Source organism: Oppia nitens, unplaced genomic scaffold (genome assembly GCF_028296485.1).
Source record: "Oppia nitens isolate AA-2021 unplaced genomic scaffold, nextdenovo-longstitch-racon4-pilon3 scaffold1_pilon_pilon_pilon, whole genome shotgun sequence".
Lineage (NCBI taxonomy): Eukaryota > Metazoa > Arthropoda > Arachnida > Sarcoptiformes > Oppiidae > Oppia > Oppia nitens.
Window position 1 is genome coordinate 11,490,727 of NW_026533199.1, and position 15,609 is coordinate 11,506,335.

The 15,609-nt window shown below is 27.9% G+C and overlaps 1 protein-coding gene across 1 annotated transcript; it reads right to left on the reverse strand.

Moving 5' to 3' along the window:
* Window positions 1–9,638: 9,638 nt before the first annotated feature.
* LOC128952822 (baculoviral IAP repeat-containing protein 2-like) lies at window positions 9,639–14,333 on the reverse strand. Its single transcript, XM_054298272.1, has 4 exons — window positions 12,891–14,333; window positions 11,661–12,041; window positions 10,236–10,839; window positions 9,639–10,131 (listed from the first exon to the last, which is right to left on the reverse strand). Exons 1-4 carry the CDS (start codon window positions 14,095–14,097, stop codon window positions 9,714–9,716), a joined length of 2,610 nt encoding a protein of 869 aa, XP_054154247.1. The 5' UTR covers window positions 14,098–14,333; the 3' UTR covers window positions 9,639–9,713.
* Window positions 14,334–15,609: the final 1,276 nt, after the last annotated feature.

A 15,609-nucleotide genomic window follows, 5' to 3' on the forward strand; every position in this document is an offset into this window, starting at 1 on the left:
ATTTTCATCTACAATATCATTTATCCAATTTGATTCTTTATATTCTTTTGGGTTACTCCAGATTTCTTTCCAGTAGTTTTCTATTTCATCTATTTGTGATGTATTGTTAATATTGCTTGAATTTATTTTATTTTGATTTCTATAGAACATTTTTTCGTTATTATAGAACATTGTATTTTGTTTTCGTCTTTCGCTTTGTTGTTTATATCTTCTGATTCTTTGTGATAGTGCTTGAACTGTTTGTTTTAATGTGTCGTTGTAATTTCGGATTATGGATTCAAATTCAGGATTTCCAGGTTTTGTCTGTAATGATCTGTATATATCTTTTAATGATTGGTTAATTCTTTTTGATTTGTTTCCATTTAACACTTGCGTTATTCTTCCAATTATTTTTCTTTTCCCTTCGATTCGTGTCTCTATTCGCTTTTGCCATTTAGGTATTACATTTTCTTGATTTGGTTTTGTTGTTGACATGGGATCTATTTTGTAGCCTAAGAGTCTCGATACTGCTACTGCTGCACAATACGTTATTGTATTAATTGCGCTCAACGACATATTTTCTTCGATGTAATCTTTAAGTATATCATTTATTGTTATTATAGTAGATCTTGTTTTAATGCCACTTCTTATTTTTGGTAATTTAGGTCTGAATTCTATTTCAAAGTCTTTATATTGTTCTAAAGATGTTTTTAGTTCATTTTCTGCTGTTATTCTGTTTGTTTCATCATTTGTATTGTTTCTGTTATCTGTTGTTGTAGGTGTCTCTTCTATTTCTGGCACTACTTCTACTGTAATATTTAATTCAGTTGTTTCATTTAATGATAGTTCATGTGCCACTTGTTGTTTGATTTCTTGTAATTCAATCGGGGATATTTTATTATTCTTTGCTAAGAATCGCCGTTGGTCTGCAATCCTTTGTTCCGTTACATTTAGTTCTGGATATTTTTGTTTGAATGCTAAGTATATTTGGTTTCTGTAATCAGTCATATTTGATTCGAGTCGAGTTGATCTGTAGTATTCGCGCATTATCAAGGTATTCATCTCATGTGTCCATCTCATGCGCTTTTGCGATTTGTCAACCAAATTGGTCAGTTGTTGCTGAGAACCAGCTTGAACTGAAACATTTTGGAGGTTAGTCTGATTTTGTTGACTAGTCTGCGGTCGCATTACATCACAGCTTTGCCCGCATAGCACATCACTGCGTGGGATATGATGCATACTTAACGAACTGCAGTCAATGCCTACCTGCTGAACGCGGGATTTATTTGAGAGGGTACCTCCCGAACACCCCCCGTTATTCCTACGACTACGTGTAATCATATTTATATATTTTTGTGGCCTTTTTACGGGGTCCCGGTCCCTAGAGAAAGCTCAACACTAACATGTGTCTATTGCCACCCATTTCTCACCACTAACATGTGTTTGTTGAAATAGGATTTTTATTTTTTTGAAACAAAAGTGGCCATTGCGTGTGAGGACGAGTAACTACTCGAAGGGTGAAGGGACATCCTTGCGGACATCCCTTCGGGGTGGGGGCACCTTTTTACAGGCACCCCCGGGTGGGAGCACCCTTGCGGGTACTCTCAGGTGGGCACCGATACCGAAGTACCGATACCCGGGTCGGGCAGAAACTCGTCCTCACTTAGCACCCCGCTTTCCCCATACTACTTAAGTTGGCCGTCCTAAACAGCGTTGGTTGGGCAGGGACGGGAAGCACAGTTAAAACAATTTTTTTTTCTCAGAAAAATTGCTTTACCACATCGGGGCTCGAACTATAGATCTTACTCTCCATTACACTACATAGCCCTACACACTAACCACTACACCACTGTGCCTCCTCTTTTATTATTATTATTATTATTATTATTATTATTATTATTATTATTATTATTATTATTATTATTATTATTATTATTATTATTATTATTATTATTATTATTATTATTATTATTATTATTATTATTATTATTATTATTATTATTATTATTATTATTATTATTATTATTATTATTATTATTATTATTATTATTATTATTATTATTATTATTATTATTATTATTATTATTATTATTATTATTATTATTATTATTATTATTATTATTATTATTATTATTATTATTATTATTATTATTATTATTATTATTATTATTATTATTATTATTATTATTATTATTATTATTATTATTATTATTATTATTATTATTATTATTATTATTATTATTTTCTAATATAATAGTTAAATATATACAGAACTGTTAAATTAAAGCAAAGCTCTGACATCACAAAAATATTTATTGCGCATGTGTATGCACGCCTCCAATAAAATATCATTTTTAAATTTATTGTTATAAAAACTCAACTATAAAAATCTCATTATAAACAAAACCAAAACAAAAACAGACGCACCACAAACACATAGATTACATAAAATATATACATACAAATAAAATAGTGTGTATAATAACTATGTAACATATAGTCTATGCCAGTGATAAAAATAAGTGTTATCATGATTTTGTACTAGTTTAAGTGTATGTTTTAATTTTATCCAGGATCATTACATAAATTAAAATAAAAATATTATTTTAGTATTTGTAATTTTTATCACTCGTCTATGCTTAGTAAAAAGTCCGCTCCATAAGCATTAAACACTAATATTGTGCGCATATACATACACTACTATGTTTGTGGTTGGCCATTATTGTTTTGGTTTTGAATATAATCTAACATTTTTATAATATTACGAATAATACGTAATAATATACAAATTTAGGTTTTACTGTATAGTTGTGTAATGGGCCATTCGTATAATCATAACCATTTATTTGATTAAACAGTACTGTATATAATAAAAAATTTTTGCTTAAAAAACACAATATATATTGATTAACCTTGATAAATAATTAACAATAAACAACAACATCAATGTTAATAAATGATAAAAAATATATATGTAATTTCTTTTATTTTAAATAAATAGATTGAATTATATTAATAATATTTAATATAAATAAATAATTTATAAAACAATTAATTAGTAATAATCAATTTATTTTTTAAAAGTTTATTATATATTTTCTATAGAAAAGTTACCAAATATTAATTATTTTTACAATTATTGCTATTTTATTTTATTTAGTTCAATTAGATAAAAATTATTATAATTTTATTATATTTTGAATAGTTAATTAACATTTTTAAAAAAGTTATTATAGTTAACTTATTAACTTATTATCAGACTGTAATATATTTTTAATTATTAATAAATATTTTATTAATAATAGACATTGTATTGCATCAAAAATAATGTTAATTACATTTTAAACACTAATATTTGTTTACTAATAGGATAGTCAATGCGCTATCTTTTATCAATATTATTAATAATAAAACCTTATGTAATATTAGTTGATGTAATGAACACACAAAAAAAACTTTTTTTTGCGTCTACTTTAATAACTATAGTACTGAAAAGTTTTTCAAATAATTTATTTATACATGAATTTTATTATGTTTAATATGAAATATTATTGAGTATACAATTTTCAGTGTGATGTTTGTAATATTATTTGATTATGTATAAATATAAAAATTTATTTTTTTTAAATATTAGTTTTAAATAAAATTAATATATGATATCCAATCTATATGCAGCTACAGTAGTATTTTATAATTAAATTGATTACATTATACAGTATAATTTATACTATATATTTATATACTTTTTTGTTATATTTATAGACCTATTGATAAATTTATTATTAATTGCTATCGATATTTTAATAAATATTTTTTACCCCTAGATGTTTGCAAACATTTCAATTGTTTCATAGATATGTTGTTATTAGCCAACAATTGTTTGCTTAATTGATCCACTTTTTCATCGATATTAATCTGTTGTCGATAGTGTCTACTATAGTCAGACACAAAGTAATTGTAATAAAATGGATTAATAGTGTCAAAGAAGACTGTTGTCAATCGATTTATGCTATTTGATAGACAAATCAGTTGTGGTAAGTGATGGACAAGTTTTTGGAAAAACTCATAGTCTTGTAGTTCCCAATTACAGCCTTCGAGACCCAAATGTGTCAATTGTTTCATCTGATTCAACGACTGGATGTCAAAGTTTGTCGACGAAGAACAAGGAATCTCCAAACATCTTAGTTGTCTAAAATGTTTGTTAATTGTTACCAATAGTATGTCTATTTCGTTGGACATTATTTTCACACCAATTGCTAGTCTATGAAGTTGTCGGCACTGTTGGCCGATCCGATTCAGTTGATCGGCAAATACTACTATCGATGGCAATCGATAGTCTCTATCATACAAATCATAACTATTGTGTGTTATCATCAAATCATTCAATCGGGTCAGTCGTGACAAACTGGTCATCAATTTCTTCATTGATAATAAATTAATATTTTCGTTGATCACAACATCAACTTTACGGAGACTTTGGGCACACATATCAACAAAATTGTCATAACTGTCGTCCAAACTAACTGTCGACTCATATATAAAATGAAATGTTTTTAGTCGACGACAAAAATCCAGATTTGTTTGATCAGCAAAAAGTAGTGCAAAACTATTTACGGGATTATTATTATTATTAATACTACTAATTGTTGTCAGATTTAATTCAGTCAATTGTTTCAATCCTTGTCTAATATGTCTGCAAACACACGCATCCAACTGTTCAGTCAATCCATAAAATGTTAGACTTTTCAATTGTTGGTGATATCTATCAATCAACAGATCCATAGTATAGACGGATAGCACATCTGACGATGATGTCTGCACAGGGCTACCATCTAATGACAATTTGGTCACATTTGGACATATTTTGGCCATCAATTCAATAACTTTACCGATAAATGGCTTATTTATGGGAATAAAAACAAATGATATGTTCGGACACTTCTTCAGTATTGTCTTAATGGTGTCCATCTGTTTTACGGTCAGTTTTTGTTGACCATCTTTTACAGTATATAAGTATTCGATGTTCAGTGCAGTGACTGACCGATAGATAACTCGATGCCATTGACGGCACAGACATTCATATTGGAACCGCTGTCTGACTGACAGATACGACAACACGAGTTGTGTCAGATCATCGCCAAATCTGTCGAAACTCTTGCGCCAACTGTTTTTACTTCTAGTTTGTCGGACAACTTGTTGTTGTTGTTGTTGTCGTTGCTGAACATCAATACTACACTTCTTCTTCATCGGTGATGAGTTTTTCCGGTCATTCATATTGTTTAGGAGTTGTTTAATATGAGTTAAACAATAATTATTACTAACAATACTTTCTCTTATCATAAGTTACTTTAAAAAAAACTTATAATATTATTATAGATATACAGTATATACTGTATTTAACTTATATTTTATATGATGTGTTTAAAAACTTTTTAAAATAAAACTTTTTTTTATAATGAAAACTGAATTTATATATTCATATATTGAATTACAAAATATTTATACACACATCAATAGCAACAACAATAATGACATACATTTAAAAAATAAAAGTTATTAATATATAAACATTTAAATACTAATACTTATACTAATACTACTACTATTATAATACACACAAACATCTGCGCTGTTAATAAAACCTTATGTAATAATATTGATGTAATGCTTATATTATAACAACAAAAAATAATGTTGTTTTCATTGAATTACAACAACACATATACAGGTATTACAGGTAATTTGTAACCTAATTTATAATTATATTTTCAAATTATGTGCTATATTTAATAATACATGTGATATAGTAATACAGGTTTTTAACAATTATAAATGATATATACACACAAAAAAAATAATGAAATGAACTGGTTATAAATTTTTACTTATAATAATAATAAATAATAATAATATCTAAAATAAAATAAAAGCCCTTGGGCGTGGTTCACATATTACGTTCGCATTTTTTAAAGAAATCTAGATCCCTCCCTCCCCTATGTTCGCATGTAGTCATTTTTAAAAAATTACGTTCGCCCTAACCGCTACCCCCCCCCACCACAAGAAATAGGATATCAAAATACGAACGTTCTTAAAGTCTCTACCCCTCCCCTCCCCCTCGTTCGCAAAAGTTCGCTTTAGCTAACCCCCTCCCCTCAAGTGCGAACATAATATGTGAACCACGCCTTGGATCATTTTAGGTAAATCCAATATACATTAACAGGTAATTGTTATATTTATGATAGATAAAAAAAATTACCGGTAATTTGTAACTTAATTTATATTATATTTTCAAATTATGTGCTATATTTAATAATACAATGATATAGTAATACAGGTTTTTAACATTTATAAATGATATACAGACACACAAAAATAATGAAATGGTTATAAATTTGTACTTATAATAATAAAATCTAAAATAAAGTAAAAGCCCTTGGATCATTTTAGGTAAATTCAATTTTTACATTAACATTAAGTGTTTTATATGATAGATAAAAATTACCGGTTATTACATGAAAAAAAAAACAGTATATTATTTAGTATTATTGATTAAATTAAAAAATATAATTACCGGTAATAAAATAAAATAAAATAAAATAAATAGTTTATTGTTGTTATTAACGATATTTCAATAAATATCTTTTGCCGTAATATGTCTGCAAACATCTGAGTTGTTGTTTGGATGATATGTTGGCCAACAATTGGCTCAATTGATCCACACGTATGTCGACATCAATCGTTTGTCGATCGTCTCTACTATTGTCGTCCGACAGAAAGTATTGTCGACGAAACGGATTAATAGAGTCGGTCGGTGTCCACGGAATTACCATATTTGATAGACAAACCAATTGCGGTAATTGATGGACAAGTATTACAAAAAAATAGTTGTCCTGCAGTTCCCAATTACAACCGTCGAGTGCCAAATGCCTTAACAGTTTCATCTGATTCAACGACTGGATGTCAAAGTTTGTCGACGAACAAGGAATCTCCAGACGTCGTAAATGTCTGAAATGATTGTTAATTGTGTCAAACAGTATGTGTGTGTCTTCGGGCAGTAGTGTCACACCTAATGATAGTTTACGAAGTTGTCGGCACTTAAAGCCTATTAGCTTAAGATGATCGACAAATACTCTAACCGATGGCAATGGATAGTCTAGATCTTGCAAAATATACCACTCTTGTGTTATCATCAAATCATTCAATTGGGTCAGTCGTGACAAACCGGTTATCAATGTCTTCAGCGATAGTAAATCAAGATTTTCTTTGATCACAACATAAACTTTGGTCAGACTATTGGCACAGATATCCACAAAATTATCGTAACTTTTCAAATCTGTCGACGACTTGCATATAAATTGAATTGTCTTTAGTTGGCGACCAAACTCACGGTTAGTTTGGTCAGCAAAAAGTGCCGCAAAAATGTTGTTGTCGTCTTCATAGTTAATTATATTCAATTCAGTCAATTGTTTCAATGATTGTCTAAAATGTCTGCAAACACATCCATCAAACTGTTTAGTTAATCCAAAATATGATAAGCTTTTCAATTGTTGGCGATATTTGTCGAAAAACTGATCCATAGTATAGACAGACAAATCTGATTTATAGCCAGTCATACTAGATATTGACAATTTGGTCACATTTGGACACATTTCGGCAATCATTTCGACAACTTTACCGACAAATGGTTTACTAATAGTAATGAAAACAAATGATATGTTCGAACACTTCCTGACAATTGTCTTAATGGTGTCCAACTGTTTTGCGGTTAGATTTTTTTGACCATCTTTTACATTATATAAGTAGTCGATGTCCAGTATGATGACTGACCGGTAGATAACTCGATGCCATTGACGGCACAGACATTCGTATTGGAATCGCTGCCGAACTGACAGATACGACAACAACAGTTGTGTCAGATCATCGCCAAATCGGTCGAAACTTTTCCGCCAACTGTTCCTAAGTCTTGAACTACTTCTAGTTTGTCCGACAACTTGTTGTTGTTGTTGTTGTTGACTATCACTACTAAACTTCTTCTTCTTATTCTTCTTCATCATCGGTGGTAATCTTTTCCGTTCGTCATTCATATTGTTTGATGAGTTTATTTAGTCAAACAATTACTAACAATTAAATACTTTCATCTAATCATAAGTTAATTTAAATACTTATAATATATATATATTATATACTTATCTTATCTTATATTTTACATATTGTATGATAAGTGTGTTTAACAATTGTTTTTCAATTTTTTTAATCAAAAGTCAATTACAATATGATATTAATAAAAAATTTACTGTATATTGAAGTAAATGTGTATTAATAATATTGCATTAATACAGTAGTATTGCATCAACAATAATGTTAATACATTTTAATACATTTTAATACATTTTAATACATTTTAAACACTGATATTTGTCTAATACTATTAGTCTAATAGACAGTAAGTCATGCGCTATAATATTAGTTGATGTAATGCTTTACAATACTATTGACCCGATTGTTGGCCAAACAATATATCATCCAAACAACAACTGAAATGTTTGGAAACATTTTATGGCAAAAAATATTTATTGAAATATCGATAGAAATAAAACATTATTTTTTATCCACAATTAATTAACATTTAGGTAGTAGTAGTAGTAGTAGTAGTAGTAGTAGTAGTAGTAGTAGTAGTAGTAGTAGTAGTAGTAGTAGTAGTAGTAGTAGTAGTACTTTACACTTGTGTTTAAAATTTAGTTAAATAAACTATTTTATTATTTTAATATATACTTTCTAATTGTAAAAATATATATAATTTAATCAAATATTACACTTAAAATTATTGGATTATTACTTCAATCGATTATTAAAAAAATTGTCTATTTTTTCTCACTTATTATTCAATTATTTTTGTGTTTTTTATTTAATTTGAATTTATACACTAATGAATATAAATATATATTTGTTTTACAGGTTTTAAATACTGAAAATAAATTTAGTAAATATAATAATAAATTAATGTCTTTTTCTTATACCTATATTATTTAATTGCAGATCCAATTGATAGCTGTTTTGTATTGACTTTGAATATACAAAAGTTTTTGAAAACTATTAATAAACAACAGTTGTGTTTGCATTGATTTTTTTTGTGGAAAACATTGAAATTGTTTGAATCAAATTAAAAAATAAAATAAAACTATTTTTAATCTATAGTTTATCTAAAAGTTTAGACTATAAGACTATTGTTATTAGACAATAACAAAAAAAACTAATTGATTAAAAAATAATTGTTTATTTTTAATTGATTATCTTTTTTTGTTGTTGTATTTAAAATGTGTTATTTTATTTTATTTAAAATATATATATATATTAGTGATCTAAAATAAATGTTTTATTTATTTAAACGACATTAATTGAAATAAATATCTAAATATTTTATAAGTTATAATTATTGACGAAAAAATAATACATAATTAATGTAAAAATATGGAAATTACAAAATTTAAAGTGAACTAAATATTATTATAAAAACAATTAGTAACATATTAATTGATAAAAAGACATTTATAGGTTATATAATAATAACAGTGTATATTAATCTATATTTTAAATACATATATAATCTATTATTAATATATTTATAAATATTTATTATATATATATATATTTGTGTGTAAATTATTATAAAAAATTAAAAAAATGTTTATTTTTATTTTTTTTGGTATATCCTATGCTATTATATATATATATATCTATGAAAAAAATGTGCGGACAAGACCTTTGATGGTCTGCCGACAAACGGGACAATCGGTTAAACGTTCGGCGCATTCAATACACGCCAACTGATGACCGCACGGAAGAAATACAATCTCTATTTCTTTCAATAGACATATTTTGCAAAGCAATCGGTTATTAGTGTCCGAACCGCCGCCGCTGCCGCCGGCATTGGTAGTGGACATTGAAATTTGGTTCTGATTGGCCACCAGTAGTGAACCGGTCGATGACGACCCAGACAACTGTGTTGTCAATGTTGGTGCTGTTTTGGTGGTGGCGGTTGTATCGTTGGGTTCACTGTTTATGGAAGACATGGACTGGGATTTTGGCTGTTGTGGTGGTGGTTGTGGTGATGTAATGTTGTTAACATTTAGCTGATTTGTTGCTGTATTATCTCTGTAATTAAAAAAAACAATTAATTAATAATTTTAATTTCTATTAAAATTATAGTAAAAATTGAATATTAAACAAAATTTATAAAAATTATAATATTTGCATACCTTGTTTGACTATTAATTAGCGGCAAATTATTATTATTATTATGGACAACAATATGCGGACAATTGGCCGCCGCCGACGCTACCGCAGACACAGAGCCAAACAAACGATGATTGGCCGCCTGAGTGCTGACCGCATCGTACAACTGGGCAAACGAGTCGTACGGTCGTCGACACTGATAATACCTTTGGTTAAGTGTAGCCCTCAGTACGTCCACTGAGTAGAGATTCAGATCCATCAGTTGTCGGACAACCGGATTGTTGGCCAGCCATTGGTCGACCATTTGACAGGCGAGTTCAGCTTCTCTATTAGTATTACCGATACTACTGGAGCCGCTACCGGTTGTTGTTGTGTTGGCGGTGGGAGTGGTAGTCGTTGTGTTACTGATGCTATTATTATTATTAACAATGTCATTGTTATTAGCAGCAGCTCCCTGTGCTACCTGATCCAAACGGTGACATTCCTGTATAAATGTTTGCGATTTGTTTAGCTTAAGAAAGGAACAGTTAGGAAATTTTTTGGCATGCTCGATCCAGGGATCATCGCCCGGTGCCCATTCAGCTAAACCGCCCCCGCAATGAAAACATTTGACCGCATCGGCGTAACCTATTGAATTGGTAATAAATAAATAATTAACTTTATTATATATAAGTTATGTTTGTTTTAAAATATTAAAAATTTTAATCTATAGTTTATAAAAAATAAATTTACTATTTTTGTTGTCAATGATATTATTAACATATTTTTTTGGATATTGTATTATTATAATTATGTTATTTTTTATAGTTATTTTACAACTATATTATTATTAAGATTATTGATTATATTTTTTTTTTGAAAAAAAATTATTTAATAAATATTTAAAATCTTAAATTTCATAGATTATAAATTTTTTAAAAATTATCAAAATAAAAGTTCATTGATCACCAATTATTGATTATCACCCAAAAATAAAATAAGTCATTGTTTTTTATAATTAGCAGTAACTTATCAGTTATTTTTTGTTGCTATTATTGCTCATCGCTTATCAATTACAGGTATATATATATATATACAGACTGGTAAACAAACAAATAAAACAATAGGTAATTAAAATGTCAATAACTGTTGCAATCAAATGACAAGACAAGTACACACAACATGTGACAAATCAATTAAATATAATAATAATAAAAGTTTTAGACAACAAAAAATATATGATTTATCATTTATATGACTACTTATTAATTTATTTGCATATAATAATAATAATAATCACTTGACTAACATATACAAAATATACCGTAATAGATAACATAACATTTACCGTAAATTATTGTATTATTTTAAAAAAAAACTAAAATAAACCCTACATTACCTTTAATTATAAAACTAACTAATAATTAGAAATAATTTAAAAATTAAAATAATAATAATAAAACACTTACCGATATAGTAAAAGCCAGCTTCGGCTAACCTATCGGTGCTGACCGGTATAGACAGATCCCAGCCGTTGACTGTCGCAAAGGTTGTCTTACGGCTGTCCAGTGGACCCATTTCGGAACATTTGGGTCCGGAATACAAGTGAACGCCCAACGATTCGACATCAGGCGGTACACGAAGCGGTGGCTGACCGGTTGGTGTGACGATAACATCGCCGACAATTTGTTCGGCCGGCGACGTATGACCCGAACCGCAAACGTCGTGACCGATCACTGGTTGCGGATCGCGAATCGGGTCGAAACCGATCGGTTGGTTTCCTACATCCTCTTCCATTATGAACGGACACAACGGGAAGTGTTTTGAGTGTTCGTCAAGTGGTCGCAGACCTAATGAAAACCGATAGTTAAAAGTTAATTATAAATTTATTAAAACTTCTGATTTTAAAAAATAATGATTCATATAATTAAATAATAATAATAATAATAAACATTAAATTAACAATAAACTAAATTTAGTTGATTTTTTCTAAAAAAAATATTAGGTAATTAAAAATTTCGAAATTATTTTTATAAAAAATATATATTACTATACAACTATAATAATGAAATAATTATTTTAAAATATTGCAATAAATATAAAACTTTATAAATAAATATGATAGTTAACTAATTTTATTTATATACAATATTTTTTAATGAATGTCTATTTTTATATTACAGTAATATTTATAAATTATTTATTTTCTCTATCTATATCAACACAAATAATGATAACAATTTTATAATTGCAAAAACATATATATTTATTTAATAATTAAATAATACTAAATTTTTTTATCTATTTAAAAACAAATTTGTTTACATAATTAACTCAAAATATTTACTTATTTTTTATTACTTTAGCATAAAAATTAGTCAAAAATTTTTGTTACTTAAATATTGCTTAAAAAATACTTTTAAATAAATTGATTAATCTCATTGACTATATAATTTAATAATAATTTATATGATCAATAATTAAGTAAATGTTTTCAAAACTTTACAGTTTTAAGAAAATGTTTTTTTTCAAAAAAAAAACATTTGTCAATAATTACTGTACATTTCCTAAAATATGGTATTAATAGTAGCAATTAATTTGCAATTAATTATTTAATTTTATTCATAACTTATATATTAGAAAATCATAATTATATTAATAATTAATTTTAAATTAATTTTAAATAAAATATAACCTACCCGGAGCCCAGTTGCTAACAATGCCCGTACAAAATGCACACTGCACCCGATCGTTGTCTAACATGTAGAAGCCAGCTCTGGCCAGATCTGTCGGCAACACCTGGGGTACTGTCCATAGAGACAAACCGTTTACATAGTAACTGTTTCGTCGGTTTCGTTCGGATTTCATAGTCTCCCGGAGCTCAGCTAATGTCATATCACTGACAACAGTGTTTGTGTTTGTTGTCGCCGTTGGACTAATTGGTATATTGTTTCTCATAATTGTTGGTATATTTTGATGGTCATCAATATTGTTATGTTGTTGTTGTTGATGATGTCTTGATGTATGATCATCGCTAAACTCATCAGTAGGACTGGGACTCATCGATCCGGTTCCAGATCCAGTAGTCGATGGGTTGCCACTAGTTGTTGAGGAGGAGGAGCTGCCACTGCTAGACATATCGTCAGATGACGGAGAGCTACTTAATAGTGAGGAACTGTCGCTATTGTTGCCCGAGTCGTCTGAATCTGAGTTTCTTTTAGCCGAAGACACCACAACCAGCTGATGATGACCATTGGGTGCCGCCGAAGATAATAGAGTTGATGGCTTTGTTGATGATAATGTCAGTGGTTGTGATAATGATAATAATGACTGTACAGTAGTAGTAATACCGGTGCCGTTAATATTTAATGATGTGGGGATTGTATTATTGCGTGTATGAGTAGTAGTAGTGCTATAATTGTTGGGTAAGACTAGATTGTTGTTGATCTGGGGGTGATTATAGTGACCACTGTTCAAGTGGTGATTATTTGTTAGAAAGTTTTGACGACAATTGGGAAACAACTGCCGGTGCCTATCGATGGACAACTGTTGCTGTTGTCGATCATCCGTGCAATAAACGATTGTCCGATCGCCGGGCGCCCGGAGCTGTCCGTTACACTCGATGCACTTGAGATTAGTGCCAGTGCCCGTATAATAGAAACCCGTAGCAGCCAACTGTTTGGCTATTGGTTGACTGTCCCGATCGGGCCATTGTTTAAACGTATTTAATCTATTGGATACTTGTCTTAGTAGTTGTTTGTTGTTAATGTTAAGCACTGGTAGTTGTTGTGGTTGAGTAGGACTGGTAGTATTAGTAGTACTAGCACTGGTATCTCCCTGTACTAAACTGATAGCTGCTGCTGCGGCTGATCTTTGGTAACGATTGGGTCCGTCCTCTACAGGCATGACATCACATATAATAAACTTTTTATTAATAATAATATTTTTTATGTGACAATAAATATTTTTTTGTTGTTAACTCTTTTTGTTTGTTTTTTATATATATTATAAGCAAATTATTTTTCAGTTATATTAATATAAAGTTTTTTTTTGAATCATTAAATTTTTTTAAGCGATGGGTTGGGACTGTTGTTGTTGTCGTGTTGTTTCAGTCGTGTTTGTCATTCAAATGTTATTTTTTGTTTTTTGTTGAATAAATATATTTAAATATATTTTATTTATATATATATAAATAATAAACTATTTTGAAGCATAAAAAATAACTAATAAATTCAATAGCAATCGTGTAGTCGTTATATATTCACACCAAAAAAAAATAAATGCCGTGCAATATATATAATAATAATATTATTAGTTTTTATGCAATGATTTTTTTATATTATTATTAAATGCAAAATATCTGTAAAATACAAAAAAATAAACAAAAAAATTAAATGAATGAATAGAAAAAAAAACAAATAAAAAAATTAAAAAAAAACGTTATTATGTTTGCAAAATAATAGAAAGTAAAAAAAACAACAACAAAAATAAAATATTTTAATGCAATTAAATTATACAGTTATGTATTATTATTATTATTATTATATAGAAATTTATATATTGTATGCAAAATAGGAAATGAAATGCAAAATGCATGACAAGTGTATAGGTATTTAAAAATCATTACAATTATTGTAATCATAATTTTTTTTAATGATAATATGTTATTAAAATTTTGTGTGACTTTCATCTCTCTCTCTCTCTCTCTCTCTCTCTCTCTAATATTTTACACTCACTCACCCACCCATCCATTTATGCTTAACATTAGTAAACATATACATATAAAAATTTAAATAAGTAAAACAAGATAAAAACAAAAATTTTTAACTGCTTTTTTCAATATTATCATTGAATTGGGTGCTATATATGGATATTTCTATGGACTAATATGGATAGTTTATGGATAAAAATAAATAAAAATTTAAATGTGATTTAATTTTTTACTGTTATAATTAATTATTGGCTGTAAATCAATATAACAATAGAATAATAATAATACATGAATCATGAAATGTTAAGTATTAAAATCAAAATAAATAAATAATTAAATAAAATCAAAATAAAACGTGGGTTTTTTTCAAAAGAAAATAATAATAAATATATTTATCATAGTTTTAAAATACAAATATATATATATATATATGAAAAATTTAATTTTACTTAACAAAAATAGTTATTTTAGTAGAAAATAAATAGATGGATATTATTAGTAAAATTTAGTTAATTTTATGCCAATTTAGAGTACTTACAGATTTTTTTTATAAAAAAAAATATATGAATAAACATATGTTAAAATTATTCAGCAAACAAAATAATTGTAATGTAAGTAGAAAACACAAGTTTAATATATTAAATAAAATATAATTGAGAGAAACACAATTGTGATAATGTACTGTATAATTATTAATAATAATAATA